The sequence below is a fragment of the Protopterus annectens genome, chromosome 10.part0, assembly GCF_019279795.1.
Source record: "Protopterus annectens isolate FY-2018-M chromosome 10.part0, PAN1.0, whole genome shotgun sequence".
Classification (NCBI taxonomy): Eukaryota; Metazoa; Chordata; order Ceratodontiformes; family Protopteridae; genus Protopterus; species Protopterus annectens.
The window spans coordinates 1,304,078,583-1,304,098,582 of NC_056744.1; the positions used below are offsets into that span (position 1 = coordinate 1,304,078,583).

Consider the following 20,000-nt stretch of genomic DNA (forward strand, 5'->3'; position numbering starts at 1 on the left):
TCACAAGCTTGACGTTTCAGAACTTCAAACTGCAAATGGTCAAGACTATAAGATCGAAGTTTGAAACTTCAAAATTATAATAAAAAAAAAAATAAAAACAAAAACATTTTTTTACGTGCTTGCAAGAGGGGAAACCTCCCTGCACCCCCACACCCCCTGCTAAATAAATATACCAACTCCAAGATCGCACTAAAGTGAAGAAAACCGCAAATTTCCCAATCCACGCTGTATGACAATCTCTATTCAAAACGTTCAAAGTTTCAAAACTTTGATTTTATGGTCCCGACCATCTTTATATGGGAATAACTACAATGAATTGTCAGTAAGGGTCCAAGGCCATCTACATGCAATGAAGTCAAATAAGTACACTGCATTATAAAGACATTCAGAAAAAACATAATGATTTTAATAGCAAACACAAAAGAGATTCCCATGGCAAGAAACTAAAAACAAAAATGAAACAGACCAGTGCCACAAGCCATGCAACCCATTTCTCAAGAATTCTACAGGGTAGTGAAATAAATAAAGGACTTTATTAAAGTTAAGTGCTTTTATTCAAAAATCAGGACTTCATCATAATTGTTTTAACAAGATGTCACAGGCTTAAATAACCCATTTAGTAGTTACATGACAACTATCACCTAGTTTTAAAGTCCACTTGCCCACTTAGATAGAAATAAACAAAAATTCAATTATTTAAAATACAAATAAAACAGTTATTAAGTTAATTATAATGATAACATTCTGATAGAATTTTTTTTTTATTTTTGTTATCATTCTATCATTCCAATGAAGGCAACAATTAAAAGCAGGTAGGTATTTATTGAAAGCACACACATAATACAGTAAAAGTGCTACATTTGGTGAAGTCCATAATTTGGTGTCATAATGTTAACACACTGTTTGTAGAGATAGTGTCATTTAACCCAGGAAATTGCCCTGCATTAAAATTATGACTTAACAGTTTAAATGGTTTCTTTTCAAAATGTAACAGCAGATGAGAAAAAGGGAGATTATTTTAGAAAGAAAATAAATGCAGTGGCAGTTAAGACAGGGTGTTTATATTCCACAAGGACTTAATGAGCTAGGCATTATAAAACCAGACATGAGTAGCTGAAAGTTAAGATAAAGCAATATAGCACAATTTAGGGAATGTTTTAGTAATAAGTACAAATGCTGTTTTACTGAAAGCTTTAAATGTGTTTATTTTGCTTTTTTTAAAAGGATGGACAATCTGATCATGTGTTTATTATGTGACACAGAAAAGCATTATTTAGGTAAAAATATGGTGCATTAATTAAGTCTATAAAAGTCCTTTGTTCAAGATGAAAGTGCTTACTCTACAATGAAGTATTTTTCTATGCAACACATGCATGTTTTGTTTTATGACTGAGTATGACAGCTGATGGCATGTAGAACAGGTAATTTTAGTAAATGGGAAGTCTGAGAGCACTGCCTGGTTAAATGACATCACCAGAATTGCTTGGTACACAAATGGAGTCTGGCAGAAGCAAACCTCAGACTAGAGAATAATGCTTTTTAGCAGCTCATAAACTTCCATGTATGTTAGAAACCCTTCTCATATCCTGTTTTCAATACTATTTTATGACAGGCAGCATTTCTATTAATTTGGTCATGTACATATAATGCAAAAGAGAAATGATGCAAATTGTCAGCAAGTGTAATTAGTGTATCCCTGGGCCCTCACTTGTTCATAATGCTGGTGTCTCCTACAGTACAGAAATCAAGATTTTTATCTATACAGTGAACACAAGATTTTATTTCTCTTGGTCACTTTAGGTACTTCCCTTTGTGCAATGGCTCTGGTGCACAACATGCACATTTTTTTATTATAGAAGTACTTCCATGAATACCAGAAGAACTTAATCCTGTCATGACTAATCCCACCAGCGCTGACCATTATTGAAGAATAAACCATTTAAGACTGGATTATATCCAAAGCCAAAATCCTATCCTCTGGCTTTCAGGACCAGTAAAACAGATTTGGTTCATCAGAATTGTGGCTAGACATCCTGTCTCTGTACTACTGGCCTAGTATCAAAGAAATAATTAGCAAACTGGGGCATGACTGTGGATCTTAGCAGAGAGCTCCATGGGGTAGTTACCATAAAATTGAATATTTTTGCCGCATTTATTACTAGAGCATGGCTGCACAAATGGACATTACACCAGCCACGGGTGTAGTGACAGAAAACAGTCAAGTATAAGTGTTACAAATAGGTAGTGACCCACATTGTCAAAGGGCCTTTTTGTTGTCTAAAAATGTAGTCCTTAACAGTATCTCCATCCACATTTCTCAAAAAGGGGAAGATAGGCATAAACCTAATCAAATATTTCTAGTTTAAGTAGTTCAGACCACATGATAAAGAAGATTCACCGAAAAATGTGAAGTGCTTAGGTTTTTGTATGCAGACTCCCAAGAATACAGCAGTAATCTAGATGAAATAGAAAGTTATGATCACACAAGCATTACTTGAATAAGTTCTTACAGATATTTGCTATCAGCTACTATCTTAGTGTGAAAGTGTATGACTTTGAGCAGACAGTTCAAAGAGGAAACCTGCCTGGGCTGCTGTTATTGTGTTCTAAGTCATGCACATTCTCCATTTGTATCACTACCAAAATGCCTTAACAGCCCTCATTGTGTCAATAGTGAGTCTTAGAAGATAGACATTAACTTCTGACTTCCACACTCAGTCCTTTTCGTTAAAACACATCACGTTTAATTTTCTTAAACTGATAGTTATGATTTTAAACACGACAACTACTCAGCAGTTCTGTCTTTCAAAGGTGCAGCAGCATTTATACAACTTTTAATTACAGGTACAGGTGGCACATTTCTCAGATAAAAATGATTGACTTATTTAAATAAAAAAATGTCTGTGCACATAATTTGGCATTTTAATTACAAGCCAGAAGCACAAGCATATGCTATAGAATGCAAGGGATAGGACATTTGACTGTAACATTGACCATATGCCATGCATAATCTGGCTTTTCTTACGTGATGTCCTGTAGCAAACACAGCCTGCTAAAGAATAAAGCCTTGCATGCGTAGCCTGGTAAAATAAAGCTGTAGTTACGTCTTACATTTACAACCTTAGGATTCATATACCCAGGAAAGTTGTTTCATTATTTAAAACAACAGCTCATTCAAAAGCAGATGTCCTTATCCCATTTATATCAGACAAATATAAAATGTTCTATAGCAAAATTGTTCATTTATTATAGAAAACAAAAATATAATAAAGAAGTATGAATGACTTCATCATCTCTAACACAGCTCCTAACACTGTGAAAACAGAAGGTGGCTCTCAATACTGGTAAATTTCCATGTATCAATTATACAGGTAAAAAAAGATGATAGGCAAGTGGACATTTTTGTGTGCATGCCAGTTTTATGAAAATTATGTTTCTCCTTGTATTACATTTTCATAATTTTAAGACTTAATATTTACTGAAATTAATCCACTGGTATCTACGTTTGGTCACACACTCAATTAAAGTTGTACAATCACAGTTTCATTTTGGAATGCCTATTCATTACCATTCGAGGTCAAACCTCACTACGGGCTCATGATTCTTCTTTCTTGCTATTTTTCATTACAATTTACACTCCTATTCTGTTTGTATTGTAATACATGGTTAAGTTCTATATGCTAAACCTGAATGACTGTCATGGTTTAAAGCACACAGATGTCTTCTTTACACATTTTGATTAGTTATGCATTATTGTAGGATGGCTGCATATTTATTTATTTAGTTCTTTATTTTATGGTTACATAATGGTTACAGTAGCATTGCATTTAATTTCCTAAATGATAATATACAATGAACAGACATATGAATTATATGTAATTTTATATAATAAATGCTTGTATTACTATAACTGCAGTTTTCAAAGAAATGCACAAAAATGTTTTATTATTTTTGCATCTTTCCTGTACAGTACCATTTTTGGATGTACTTTATTCTTGCTGAATCTTTTAAAAGAATTCAAATTACATGCAAGACGTTATTGCCTTGAAGAAGAAATATTTTAATAAAGATTTATAAAAAAAAAATTTTATTTAAAGTAAACATCATCTTGCAGAAATGGTTTGTTTATCGTAAAATTACTAAAAGTATTACATGCAGTAGAATAATAAAATTCTGGATAAGCATTTCAAAGCTTAATTTTCAGTTTGTTGCCCCCTTGTGGCCATCTCACTACCTTACTGCCCTTTTCTGCAGTACTTTGTTGCTTTGCATGTTTTCTGCCAACATTTATGAGTGTACCTGCTTTTATTTGGGGGATGGGCCATTTGGATCAGCTCAACTACCAAGTTAGTAAACAAACAAAACTAAATGGGCAAGTAGTGAAATAAATATCAAATACAAATGAATAGTTAACAACTACTTACTAGTTTTAGGTTTCTGGGGTATGCTGTTCGCATCTGTTTAGTGATGATCAGAATTTTTGCTAGCTTAGTTTATTCTGCTGCTAGGATTGTACTAATGTGTGCAGTGAAACTGACAATACTCATAGTTCTGTATTGTTTCAGATTGCAAGTACTGCCTATTCTTGTAGTATATCATCAAAAAGGCCAGCTAGCTGCATCATTTTCCTGATTACATACATTAGTTATCCCACTGATTAGTTAGCATGTACAAGGTAAATACTAAGTGTGAGTGTGTGTGTGTGTGTGTGTGTGTGTGTGTGTGTGTGTGTGTGTGTGTGTGTGTGTGTGTGTGTGTGTGTGTTTGTGTGTGTGTATGTTATCTATGCAATCATGTATGCATGCACGTATATGTGAAAAGTAGATGCTTTTAATGGAAGCCAAGGCGCTAAGAGGTTTTTCAATGTTTTATTGTTTTTTAATAAATCAGTTTTACTTATACACTGCTCTTTTGTGCCTCACAGCAAGAGGTTCTCCGGTTCGATTCTCGACTGGGGTGCCTTCTGTGTGGAGTCTGTCATGTCCTCCCTGTGGTCGTGTGGGTTTCCTCCGGGTGCTCCGGTTTCCTCCCACATCCCAAAGACATGCTGTAGGTGGATTGGACACTCTAAATTGGCCTTAGGTGTGAGTGCATGCATGTGTGTGCCTTCTGTGGAAGGTTGGGCATGGGCTGGCAACTCAACACTGTAAAATTCCACTGCCAATCATGAGCGAACAAGTGATCCACTGTGGCGACCCCTAACCGGGAAAAGCCGAAAGAAGAAGAAGTTATCCCACTGATCACCTTGAAGAGCACAAAGGGCAAACATTTTATCACTTACAAAATTTTAAAAATGCCGAATGAGTCCTTTCCTACATTGGGATTTGGTGATACTTGGGATCTGTAACATTATCACTAATCAATTTATCTACAAAAGAATCAATCACGTTCTGCCTAAAAAAAAAAAAAAAAAAAAAAAAAAAGTGTTGTCCATGTTTTGTTTATTGCTGACTCATATTTAGGAATTCATTTGTTTTTTTTTTTCTGAACTTAGGAAATCATGTCAGTTGCATTTATTGACCTTCTTAAAATTTAATTTTGGTAATATACATTAGTACTGATATTAAACTGTACCTAGATTTGATCCTGATCCTGCAACAGGCCAATTTAATAGCTTGATTGCAGATGTATACAAGAGTCAAAGGTGCAAGTGTGCTCCAAGTTCTTCTTCCCCCTCTTGTAACTGTATTAAATATGGGAAAATGACAGTGGCATAAATAGTTAAGCTACAAGATGTGCAGCTCGGGACATGTCTGAGTGAACACACACACATATATATATATTCTTAAAAGCACAAATTGAAAGTGATACTTTATGTTTTAAAAGTGAACAAAGCAGTAGGGTAGGCTCAATGTTTCCACTTATACCTTATAACATCTGAATCAGAATTTGTTCTAGAAGAGCAATCCAGCTGGCTAAACACTGCAGTAATAGTTAATGTTGTTTTCAGCAAAAAATCACCTTCCTTGTGTAACAAGTATGCTTCATCTAAACAGTAACTAGTGTATTAGCTTTGATGTTTACACAAAAGAAATATTGCAGTTCATAAACCAGGAATTAATTTTAACTTAAAATGTCTGATAAATGAGCATACCAGTTTCATGTTCCTGTATGATATCAGTATTTCTACTGTAGTGGTAAGGGCTTTGTATAGCTACATTGAAGTGTGCATATGCCATCCAAATTGATAGAGGATGAACAACTCCACCCACCCCCGCCCAGCCCTACAACCTGTCGTGTTCCTTTTAATCAATTTTGAGTTTGCTACACTCTAGACTAAAAGATGCACCACAGTCTGTATTTTTCCCTTTTGATTTAATTTTTTAATTAATGTAAGATTGTGTTCCAGTTTGTATTAGTTAAATAGCATACCCAATCACACTATTCAGTATGTAAGGTTACCTTATGGACAGATGTCTTTATTCAGTCCTTGTGCAGTAAACTAATGTTTTGAGTGATAATATACTTGATAAGCTTACACAATGAATTGTGAATGCAGATGTAAGTTTGATTCTTGCAAGATACACTTGAACATTATAGGTCCATATGTTCATGTGCATATTCTAAGCCAGAGGTATGTTAGTTCTTGACAGTTTGGCCAAAAATAGCATAGCAGAAGAACTCTATGAGTTAATAGTTCAGAAGATAATGGTAGGCAGTGGACCTTTAGTAGATAAAGACAGAACATTTTCAGCTTGGAATTTTGCTATAAGGAAAGGACCTAGGAAGAGATTGAAGAGGAGGGGAGGGAAGTGAAGGGAAGGAAAAGCACATAAGAATTTATTATTTGTACTTAGTATATTAAGCAGGTGTTCAGTGCTCCAGTATAAATTGTAGTTTATGGCAAGTGACAATAAACAAGTGTACAGAAAAAGAATAAACAAAGTACTATCTTTTGAGATGACAACAGCTAGAACACAGGTTACTATTTTCATTCTTAAGGAAATGGAATAAAATATGAGTAAATAAATGTACCAGCTTCTGTATACTTATAGGGAGTAGAAAGGTTGGATTCTAAAAACTAAAAAAACTGAGATTATATCCAAATGAATATCCCATGCCTGGAACTTTTTGAACCTAGGAGTTTATGACAGCCCCTAATTATAAATCGAAAGATTCCTTTTATCAGCAAGATAACAAACAGCTAACAAGGGCAACATAATACAGCATATGACTTCATTTGTGAGTGTGTCTTTGGTAGATGCAGATAAGATGTAATTGTCTGTTAACAGACAGTTGTTACTATGGTTATTCTATGTCACCACAACATTTGTTTACGTAAGCAGTAAAAGGAAATGTCAGCAACTCAACACCGTGCTAAATAAAGGGTGATCATTTGGAATCTAGTTTTCATCATCTAGTTACATGACTGTTTAAATCTATGCTCTAAACTTTTTGTCAGGTATGCATGAAGAGGCATATTGACACAGTATTGTCAGAAGCTCATTCTGGTTGGTTGAGTTTTGCATCAACTAACCTTGTTTCTGTGGTTCTAATATGTCACCTTTATAACCACTGTGCACATTAAGAAGCTTCTATCCTTTTTTGGATTTTACTAGAAAATGTAGATGAATGCCAAATAAATTGTCAAAACTGGATCATTGTGTTGATCAGTGTCATTTGAAATGGCAATTGATAATTTATTGCAGCTATTTCTCAGTAATACTATCACTGCCATTTTTATGAGACATGATGGTTTAGTTGGCAATCTTTGATCTCTTCTGACTGCACACTTTCTAATTAGCATAAGCACACATTAGAAAAGCAAACATGCTGCAACCTGAGAGGGAAGATCTTATATGGGTTTTCCATAAGTAGTGAACATTTGGTTGTGACCTTACAAAGTTGTTATAATAAGATCTCAACTATATCTTTGTTATGTCCACTGCTGCCCATTATTATAAGATCCAAAATCAGTGTTACTCAGGAAGAAGGTATATGCTTTCTTTTTGAACAAAATATCTGGTGACTGCCTCTTTCTCTCTCTCTCTCTCTCTCTCTCTCTCTCTCTTTTCTTTTTGGATAAATTTGGAGAACCCTTCATTTGATAAAAACAGTATTCTCATTACGTTGTATGTTATTACCTCCTGCAAAACAGCTGTCTTTTTTCTGTGGTGTATATATCCTAAATATGGAATCAAAGATACAGGACATATACTGAAATGAATAACCTATAAGCTTTTAATTAATGAGGTAGTAATTTGTGTTCTCTCTGAGAACAATTAATTTCTTTGCATCTTCAGAGGTACTGTTTGAACTTCATTTATGTGTCTAAAGCCTTGGCATTTTGTTGCTGAGACAGGGCAAAATGCAGCTCCCTAAGGAAAAAAAAAAAAACTTCATCTCATGACTTACATTGTGCATGCAGACTGCACCCATTTTTTGAGTTCCCTACCTCTCCCTACTAATCAAGGTTCATATATATATATATATATATACATATATATATATATATATATATATACATATTTATATGTATATCTTGTTATATGATGTAGTTGCACTATAGATCATATAATTGACAGTTTGTATAGAACCTTATGATTTTAGTCACAACAGCTGATACATTGTCTTAGTATGACATCTGCAGAGAATTGTAGTGATAAAGTAATGAAATTTTGTTTTCATAAGTTGATATTTCAAGAATTACTCTAATTATTTTATGTTTCTAGATTATGCGTTTGGTCTTCAAGTGTTAAAAAATTAAAAATTCTAAATACAGATCATTCAATAAAGAGACAGATTAGTAATTATAGCAAACATAGGTTCTACATTATTACCAATCTTGTTTAAAGTGAAATGAAAAAACAATACAGAGCTTATTTTCTATAAATGTTTAGACAAGACAAATTTCAGCATCTTATCAAAAATGAAATCCCATGATACCCTTAGTGTTTTATTGTACTGGACATTGTATTTTTTATAGATGAAATTGACTTAGTACACTTGAATGATATTACTTCATTATATCCAATATGTACGGTATGAAAGCAGTGAGTTTATAATGCTACCGGTAAAGTCATTGCGGCTGATATCACCAGTGACAGAATGATGCCTGCACACACACACACACACACACACACACACACACACACACACACACACACACACACACACACACCTATATATAATAACAGTGGACAGTGTACAGACCAAGGAACTGACAAATATTATTTTATGAGATAGTTATAGACACTTGTCTCTTAGAAAAGTTAATGCAAGCACAGTAATATGTGTAGTGTTGTAACAATTAAGATGGTGCCTTTCAGAATAACATATAACCACATTTTGAACAAACACTAATAAAGCATTTTGTACATTGCTGGACTTGATAATGTTAAGGGGTTCAGACTGCTGTTGTTGCTGCCCTTTTATCTCAGACTCAGGTAAAATGTGTGTGTCACTGAATTTCTCATGGGTGTTAAAAGATTTCACCTTTATGCAGCAAAATATGGAAAGACACATTTTATATCAAACATTTCTGGCAGTTTATAAAATGGCCTTCATTTACTAGAATTCAGCATATTCATGAGCAGTACTTAAATTTACAGCTGTCTATAATACCTTATTCCTAGAAAAAGGGCTCTTACACATGCTGGTTTAATCTGTGTACTTTGACCACCTGGTGGATACACAGGGAACTGTAACTTCATGCAAGTGTTTTAAACTGCCATGTTTTAGGGGGCTGTCTAATCTGCAAGAGACAGTATACGTGCATTAGAAGTCTACAGTGTGTGTGATATGGGAAAAATTCAGCACGCTGACTAGATGTTTTAATGTGCAGACTCTAGGGAAATAATATATCGACTATCGTGTTCTGCACAAGAAAACTGAGCAAAAACTGTTTGCTGACAGGAGAACCTATAAAGGATTCTTTTTAATCATTCATCAAAACCCAGCATCTGTGGAAAAATGTTCGAAATCAGCAGGACACTTAATGCTGCGCTGTTAAATACTGAGGTAATATACTTTATAACTTATTTTGAATGGAGACATTTTTCCAAATCCGTATTTATTCAAGAATTTTGACATCCTTTATAGTGCAAGGATTTTGGACTTGCCTGTGTGTGATGTTCTTTAGCAGCTAATACCTAAGACAGTATGCACATTAGCCTTGTGAAATGCACAGAGTAGGTAGTTATTAACACTGAACGCGCTTCTGGTGTAGTCCATCTGTGCTGCACAAGGGAGCCTGCAGCTAAACCTTTGGGATATGTTTTTGTTGAACAGTTGTACAGTAATATGAGCGCAGTTCAGTGAATTTAGGGAAGAAACACAGCAACTGTTTTACAATATACATTGCCTTGACTGCAGCAATGAAATATGCCTTTGACTTCATGGCTAGTGCATATGGGAAATAAAGGTTTGTAATGTTTTATAGAAGAGAACATTGAACTAAAAGTAAGTGAATCATTCTAAGGCTTTCTGTTTTGCTTCCTGATGTGCATTTTTTTAGATGTCACATTATGGAGTTGAAATGAACTGTTCTTTACTGAAAGATAAATGGTACTACTGGAAATGTAATAATGTGGTTGACTTTTTCAAACAATAGTGCTATGTCTTTGCCTGTACCTGCAAACTCTCTGTGAAGTGTTTGTTTATCACAATTTTGTAAAGGAAAAAAACATATTAAAGAAAATAATGGGTCTAACTGAAGCCTATGGAGTTACTTCATTTATTTAAAATCTCCATGTCTCAAAAGTTCTGTTAGCTGTGTCTGCTTCCAGTATGAACGAAGAGTTTATATTTGTATTCATTCTTCATCCATATCATTCAAATATAAATATTACCAGAACTGATGGAGCATATATAAAGGTTGTGAGTATGTTGTTCTTTGTTCTAAAATGTGTACAAGAGTCTATGAGCATGGGACACAATGTAATCAGACTATTTGTCCAGAAAATCGCTGTTCGGCCTTTGACTAAATTAAAGTATAGTTTGTACATGTGCCAACAGTAGTTCGGCAGTCTGTTTTAACAGTCTGCTTCTTAAGACTTCAAAAGCTGTTTGCAGTAGAGTTTATTTCATCCCTGAACATACTGCATCATTTGTTTTTAAGTTCATGTTCTGAAATAGACCACTAGCATTAATGTATTATTTATTTACTGCAGTTTGTTTACCGGAATGGTTCATTAGGCCATGAGGAGCCCATTTTCAATGAAGTTCTGGGGAGAAAAGCTCCATTAATGCAAAGTAATTAAGTACAAAATTATAAACATAGCAGTTACAAAGTATACAAAATGCATGATAAGGCATAGACAAAAAATACAACTGACTAGTGATTAATGTCAGAAATGACTTAGGTGTGGCCACTTATGCTTTGCTTCTTCACTTAGTAGCCCAAACCATGAAGTGTGAATGACACATTTCAGGGTCATACTACTAGACCTGATGAGATGAGTAGCAAATGCTAGTTTTTTTTCTTTTGCGGTAACATTGCTGTGCATGTGTGTGCAACAAAACTTTACAAATATGTCATACTACACCCCATAACATCTTAAATCTGTTATTGCAACAATAAATAAATAAATGTGATATCTTTCAGAAATGGGTACTATAAACCAATTCATTGCTGAATTGTAAAATATGGGTAGTGTGAAAATATATGCTAAGCAATCTATTAACAGACCTTCACATTCTCAAGCCTTCACTGCATTGAGGTTATCTAATACCATGAAAGGAAACATATATGTGCAGATGTTAATAGTAGTACAGTAACAGGGAAAACTAGTTAAGCAATACCAATGCCTGAAGAATATTTCAATTTCCTCTTTTACCTGTTTTATAAAAATGTTACTGGAACAAGTTAAATGTTTTCCAAGGGATAGCCAATAAACAAAAATAAGTGATTAAGCTGACCAAAACATTAAGTTTCTTAAGTCATGTACAAGGCCTTACAATCTAGGAAAAAAACATGCATTCGAGTACTGTTAGTCTTCTATAAAACATTTATTTTTCAATGGTATTTTGTTTCCAATCTCAATTCAAATCAGCTTTTATCGCAGTGTTGATTCATAGAAGATATCTCTGATTCTAACTAGCTAGAAAAAAATACTTTTTTATCATTCAAGTAGGTCATAAGAGAGTTACAAAATATGAGATGCAGTTAGCAAAATACATATTAAATATATTTGTTCTGCAAAATCTTTAAATGAATGCTCTTCTGTGCGTATCTTACATTTGCTAGCTGTACAAGAGAAGGAGTTGAGACTTATCATCTTAACCCACTGGAGCTATTAGGATTAATATTTCCTAGTACATTTAATGGAATTAAATGTAATTTGCAGTGAAAGTTCACACTTTTTTGGTCATAAGCTACAAATGCACATTTGATTTAGACAGACAGACATAAAACTACCTTCTTTTTAAATGCAGAATTAAAAGATGTAAAGATATCATTGATAGACTAGCAAAAGAATAAATTATGTTAAAACTGGAAGGCTGCGTGCATTGAAAGTGCTTCTGTCACTTTGCAGGCCTAGAGGCAGATTATTAAATATGTATGGATGAAAAAAGCAACTGTCTAGAAGGATGAGGGCCTTTAAACAGTCAAACTCCCCCAGCTGGCTATGATGAAGATAAAGGGACATAAGCTCCGAAGCACGAGTGACATATGACACCTTCACAGCGCGAGACTGTAGCTTGTAGTTGTAACCTGCAGCTGGTGATGGCTTGAGGACTGACCAGGTAAAAATACAGCTCTGAGAGGATGTGTTGTTTTATTAATCTGGGCCCTAATTACTAGGGACATGAAGCAGTTCAGAAATCTGCTCTCTGTTGTGGTAGAGGTCAGTACTTCATTAACATTATCAATCTGGCAGCAGCTAATTTCAGTAGCACCTGATGCCACACCTCCTTTAGTTTTCATAACCAATTGGATTGCAGCTCTTGCTGACAGATGGTCCCATAAATGGATGCAAAAAGGAAAAGCTGCAAGCCAATTTCGGCAAGGCTGTGTTCTTTTTTTTTTCTTATTTACATCCCAGAATCAGTGGCCATTAGTTTGCACTTGTTCTGTCCTTTGCTATGCAAACATCTGCACTGTGCGCTGTGGACCTAAGTAAATAAAAAAGCAAAGCCTTAAAACCTTTGTAAGTGCTGTGGAGAAGATCTGAAGCAGTACCAGTCCCAATATTGTGCAGTAAGAATGGTTATGGTAGGTAACATAGAGTGACCTGTCTGGCTTTACCTTTGGCTATCAAGTACTAAAAAGCTATTGTCCCTGACAAATCAAGAAGTATCTTATTTAATCTGTGCACAAAATGTTTATAGTGATTGGTCATATATGCAGACACAAGTGTGGTTTATAGTTGATTAAAAAATCACTCTGCATTCATGTGTGGTTTTCCTGTATTACTTTATGTATGTGTGTGCATGCATGCATGTATGTAGGTATATATTATTCCAAATTTATTAAAAGTTAATATGTATTGAGCTTTCAGAAGATGAACATTTAAAATCTATGTGGAAATAAAATGACAGTGGAAAAACTAAGCAAAGCATGTATTGCATTTTAAAGTAGAGATGAAAAAATTGCTTGAGGGTTTACCTATATTAAGGGATGATTTTTGTCAAAGTGAACTGCACAGGCAGCATGATGATTTTTGATAGAGAAAGCTATATGTGTGTCTCGGTAAATGGTGCATATTGTATTTCAAAGAGTTTCCTGTTGTGACCTCATAAAAAGAGGAGGAGGCTTGTGTGTGTGTGTTGCAGCACTTAATGTATGTCATTTTGTAGCATCGCTGGGCAGCAGTATTGTAAGAAGGAATGTCCGCCTTTACATAAGGTTTCTGTTTGCTTTTGACATTGTAAGGGACTGTAAGGGTCTGTCTTTGTAATCACAGATGGAGTGGAATGGCTTAAAAATGGTAAGTGGTAACTGAGGTATTGCTGCAGTTTTTCCAGGGTTCCTCTCATGTAATGTCTTTATGTTTTTGTTTCGAAAACTGAATTATAAATTAATAATCAGTTATGTTTTTCACACTGACACAGCAGTAGTGCATTGGTAACTGCTGAAACGCAGTGGTAAGGAACCCTGAGTCTAGGAGATGTCTGCTAGGTAAGAAAGAGACTGAGAGACTCGTGCTTCATGTTGTGGTCAGAATGGCAGTGTCTGGCAGCTAATGAATACACAAGGTGATTTTTATAATCACCAGAGGAATGGCAATAGCAATGTAACTATGGGCTCTACTGTCTTGTGTATTAATATATTATAATATTTTTTTTATTTTCACCTTTTGCTCCACCAGTATTAAAATAAGCATGTGCACCTTGCTAGATTTCACAGAAAGTATAATAGTCCCTGTATTACTATTAGTAGCATAGTAAAAGACAGCAGTAATTGCTTTAAATTTTTTAAAGTACAAGTATGGTAATAAAAAACAAATCCTGACTTAATTTGTTTCTGTTAATTATATAAAAGTTTATATTACATGGAAACTGATTAGAATTTTACAACTGCCTAGTTACTGTAGTGCTGGAATGGAGGTTAAATATAATGTAGACCTTTATTATAGATGCATTTAATGACTGAAAACAAAGCAGCAGCCTTTTCTCCATTCTGCATTTAACATTTGTCTTTGTCTAGCTGCTTGTTTTGATGGGTGTAAAACAAATAAGATTAGACTGAGCAGCTGAACTGAAAGCGATAGCTGGGAGGAAAAGCCAGAGAAAGGTTGCCGGGGAAACGAACGAAGGGGAAGCTGAGCGGGGGAGCAGGTGGCAGTCATGTGGGAATACTGGAAACAGAGTATGAAATGGGGGCTACCTTGATTATCTTCTGTGCACCAGTCACAACTTTAATTATTCCTTATAAATAAGTGTTAATTACTTTTCTATCTCGGGCATACAGTGATTTCCAAAATCTATTTTTGAACATCTGTTCTGTGATTTCCATGAATGGGATTTTTATCAAGTTTGTTTTGTTTTATACTTAGACTATCCCCATAATGTTTCAAAGCAGTTTAAAAAACATTGGGACTAATAGCTGATATGTGAATGTGCATTCTTGTTAGTAGTAACTATTTCATAGAAATTTCCAGCATAAAAAGCACTTAAAATAGTAGAGTACATTAAGATTATATTCATTTAGCTTAAACACTGATTTTCCTTGAAATTATATTATTTTAAGAAAATCATTTGTGTGGAATACTATTTAAAGGCCTTTACTGCATCTTGTATAATAGCACTCTCCATTCAAGTAACATGTACCTACACAAACAATGACAATTTATTCATCCTGCTGATATAGTATGCTAGCATGATGGAAACTTGTCTGTTTTCTTTTGCTCAGTCATTCTGAATTTATATGTTGTTTTTATTATTGTGAAGCATGATGCAAGAACACCAGGCACTTCATCTTACCTTAGTTTTGACCTCCTGTCTTAGCCAGCAACATAAGCTTAATTGTTCGTGGTATTCTTCTGCCCCAGTTATTGCTCTCGAGTACACATAGCCTTAATCACACTTTTACCTGCCTGATGACTAGCCTTGCACTGCAAATGCTTTATATACCATTTGGAATGGGAAGGATGTCCCTGCATCTAATTTTCAGATGTTGATTGTCACAAAGGATGAAAGTTACTGTTTCATGGTCATACACAGCATTCATTGCCATCTTCTTGGCATCTGTTAAATGATGCTACAGGAGTGGGACTGCTACACTGCTCTCTTTGTGGCACTTCATTCTTGCATCTTTGACAACAGCAGGCTGGTGTAGTTACACTGGTGCCAAGGACTTCTAGTTTTGTCATACAATACTGCCGTGCTTCACAAGAGGGCTATATTTAAACATCCAGTATGACATGACATGTTACATTGGCATGCTTACCCAGCAGACAGATTGATATATATTACTATTCATGAATTAACCACACCCCACTCCCAGCCAAAAAGCAGATACTGCAGTACTCTTTTTAGAATGCTGCTGTGTGTACTTCAGAGTGGGTTTACATAAACTAGCCTAGTATTTCATGTAGGTCTGCATTTTAATAAACTGTGAGTAGATAGATACATAAATATATAGATAGATAAAGAGTCATACATATAGTTTTGTTAGAATGGTCAACATATGCTGTATTTTATACAGACATATGGACACATATACAGTTTGCCAGTAATTGATGAGACAGTCTTCATTTAATGATTTAATCAACATTAACTAACATCAAAAGCATACATCAACATGTTTTTGCACAGGGAAACTTTAAAACCAACGTGTTTGCAGAGGTGAATACCCCCTGCGCCCTCCTCATACCCTGCTAATTATACATTCTAGCTCTGAGATCGCACGATGCCCAGGGAAGGGGCATATTCCACAATCACGGGGGTTGTCCTTTATCATACAACTGTTGACCATCTGCATTGCCATCCAAAGTATGTTGACAATACAAAGGCTGATCTCACCAACACTTGACCAGTGGTAGGTAAGACAAATACATATTAAAATAATAAAATAACACCACTGATTTATGAAAACCTTTTTTTTCACTTCTTTCTAACTGTTTATTGTGTTAAAAAATGACAGTTGTTCATGTTTACCTTTCTTGGTTCACTTCTCACAGAGGAGATTAAAAAGCATTGGGTCAGCTTGCATTTAGTTGATGAGGTCTGTTTGTGCCATAAGAAGCTCTTTGTTAGAGCAGTCTTATTCAAAACTTGCTCATCGCAGTTTTGTTACATGTCAGGTATAGCCGTGTTTACAATGTCTTTTACCATCTGTGTGGAAAGAAGGAAAACTTGCAGATGAAGAGTCATAGATTTGTGTTGAAATGTACCAGAGTTTAGATGGTTTGCTAATCATTTAGTTTCCTTCTGGCACACATCTTTTAGAAAAAGTAAATCTTATGAATTAGTTATTTAAAATCAACTATCACCAGTATTAATAATTCAGACGTTATTGTTTTTGTTTTTACTACGCCACATTTGTCTTCTGAAACAAAAAGTTGAAAGGAGGTATTTTTGAAACTAGGCAGCATGAAGTAAAACCCGTTTGTTTGTCTCCCATTATTATTGCAATCATCATTTCATATTTCAGCCCTGACATAAAGCAGCACCCTTTTTGTACAAGTTTCTCTAGTCAGCCATACTGTTTTTTTTTTAATTCATCTATTTGTGTTTGTTACTGCTCTTGCGTATGTATTCATAGTCACACAAATGTGCACACACACACACACACACACACACACACACACACACACACATTACAATGCTTCATGAGTATATTAGATATATCATGAGTGACCAGAACTTTCGACTTACACTTGCAGTAATTTGATACTTGGCATGGTTTCCAAAAACACTCTATTTCTTTAATATAGGAAAGAAATGCGGAGATGCTGTTGCTTCTGATGATGGTGATGATAATGTACTGTCTCACAGAGGTTGTATAACTAGAAGAGTTATATCTTCTTTTAAAACCTGCCTCTTTGATACTGAAACAATCCTTTCATTTTGTTTGTTTCTTTATTAAAATAAGTGTCATGCAAAAGTGCTTTCCACACTTCACATGGAAATTATCTCATGTAAGTGGGGGAAGGGATATGCTTTCCCAACTACAGTCACTGAAAAGGAAGAGCTTGGCAAGGGAGTTTGTGTGAGAAAGCTGTACTAATAGGAAAAGGCATGAACTTAAACTCAAGAAATGAGTGATACATTTGAAAGTATGCCGTATTGCATTGTGAAGCTTATTAACTTGGCAAACCACAGAAGTCTTCACTTTTCTGAAGAAATATGGATAACTTGACTGATCTAGTTGAAATACACTGTTTACATCCTTCTTAATTGCAAATCTAAGCTTAAACTTGAGGTAATGATGAAAAAACTATGTATAAAATGAAGGCAGCTAGCAGACTGTACTCTATAATATTTTAAGTACACTGCACTGTAATATAATTTTTTCTTCATTTTTTTAAGAAAGTAATGATTTGGCAAGCAGAGTAAGAGAGATACTGTATTATATTTCAAATCAAAATCTTAAAAATATTTATCAAGCATTTCTGAAGCATTCTATCATAGACTATGTCTTGTAAATACACGAATAGTCAAAAAAGTTATCAATGTGTGATGTTACATTTAATTGCAAGTAATAGTACATAGAGGTTTTAACTGCTTATTTCTTAGAGGTTTTGTTGTGAGGTCATCCATGCTCTGTCACAATTTAATCCTGTTTTTTTTATTTATTGTGTCACATAATTTCAGTAGTCTTTCTACGTCAGTAACAAATTCCTTTCATTTCCTTTTTCACATTCATTAAACCTAAGCACCTGTTTCCACACATAATACTGGAGCACCAGTTAAATAAACGCTTTGCACAGTATGCAAGATAAGACTGTGGCACTCAAACCCATTGTTGTGGGAACGGAACCCAGTACTGTAGGATGGACTTTGTTCTTAGCTTATTACTTTAAATGGCAGTTCACTGCATTTCTGCATCCCTTTTATCAGCTCATCCTTTAATATACACAACACGTTGCAGGGAGTAGACAGCATTTATGTCGCAGATATCAGGTCATTTTCACTAAAACTTCACCATGAGCAAGGACTTGTCTTAGCATGCCAATTTTCTGATTGCCCATGTACCAGACTGGCCATGACACTTAATTATTAAAAAATGCTGGTGTGTTAAATTAATTTGTCTACCTTTTTATACTGCAATTTTGCTTCAAATTTCTACTATAGAATTATTCTTCCTATTACATAACTGGGAAACTCAGGTAATAAAACCTAAGAAAGAAAGTGTAAAATTATTACAAAGGAATATAATTCCTTGTATAAGCAGCAACAGTTGTAAAAGAAATTCCCTTCTCTGCATATGTTATTAATTCAAGTCATGGTATTTTCTTCGCAGTGAATCACATTTTACATGTTTTCATCTTTGCAAATGGGTAGTGGATTCAGTGGTGTTGAAAGTTAGTGGGCTAGTTTTATTGGTACATCTTCACTTTACAAGTTGCTTTATGCATTTTTGTATTCTGATTCAGTAATTCTGTTCTGCCTAGAACATATTAATACATTTCCCTGTAATTTGAAGTACATTTAGTTTTGTTGACAAAACATTTGTTTTTTTCATTATATTCTTAGAGATGTTCCATATTGTGCTATGGCCTCAAAAGAACACTGAAAATTGGACCCCCTCATTCATTATTTCTAGGATTGTACATAAAATAATTAGCTGGATTATTAATGCTGCTATTATCTGATCATTCTATGCAGTACTGCTGTAGATGAATGAATAAATAAAAACTGCAAATTGCAAGGGGTTGAAACTTCAAATCTGCACTTGCGATGTGTGCTGTTTCTACCAGAGTGCACTAGAAAAGAAAATCATCATAGTACGTTCTATTTCCCTTTTCCTTTTTAAAACTTTGAACTAAATATTACCTTTTAATGTATAAACATATTTCCTGTAACATATCCCCTCCAACTGTATATTCTGTACAGTATGATAAAGTTTCAGTGAAGTATACATTTTGCAGACTGCAAACCTGCTCAGAAGCTATGTTCTTACAACTGATACTTACACTCATCATAGATGTATTGCCACATGTCTTGTTAGCATCAAATAAACAAGACTAGAAAGGAGAACGGGAAGAGAGATTAAAGTTTAGTGTCAACTTAGTCTGGCATTTCATCTGGCTCAATGTAAAAATGACATAATGTAACATCATTTGTGTAAACGTAGTCTATACAAATGCTGGTAGAAGTTGTTGTTTTTTTTTTTTTTTTTTTTTTAATTAGGTGTACCATAAACATCCCCTGCTGTTTAGTAATGCAGAAAGTAGAATTTTGCTAAATATGAGTACTGCATGTATTATATTAACATTGCAATGAAATTCAACATCACACATGTTGTGCACCAGCACTATGTACAGATAATACACTGACAGTGTATACATGTGTACCAATACAGTATCCACATATTGCACCAGCATTATTCGCACATATTGCACCAATGCTGTATGCACATAGTGCACTAACATTGTTTGCACGTATTGTAC

General features: G+C 34.6%; 1 protein-coding gene across 8 annotated transcripts in view; it reads left to right on the forward strand.

The window, feature by feature from the left end:
* The first annotated feature begins 9,698 nt into the window (after nucleotides 1-9,698).
* The window catches only part of ELAVL4 (ELAV like RNA binding protein 4), a 731,770-nt gene continuing 721,468 nt past the window's right edge, over nucleotides 9,699-20,000 (forward strand). For 2 of the 8 annotated variants that reach the window (XM_044085982.1, XM_044085986.1), the window contains exon 1: nucleotides 9,700-9,960. In XM_044085982.1, coding sequence (XP_043941917.1) covers nucleotides 9,913-9,960 — 48 coding nt within the window. In that variant the 5' untranslated portion in view covers nucleotides 9,700-9,912. Of the gene's footprint in view, nucleotides 9,961-12,960; nucleotides 13,157-13,714; nucleotides 13,872-16,279; nucleotides 16,424-20,000 lie in introns of those variants that run through there. The other 6 variants (XM_044085985.1, XM_044085981.1, XM_044085984.1 and 3 more) reach the window with 6 other exon arrangements.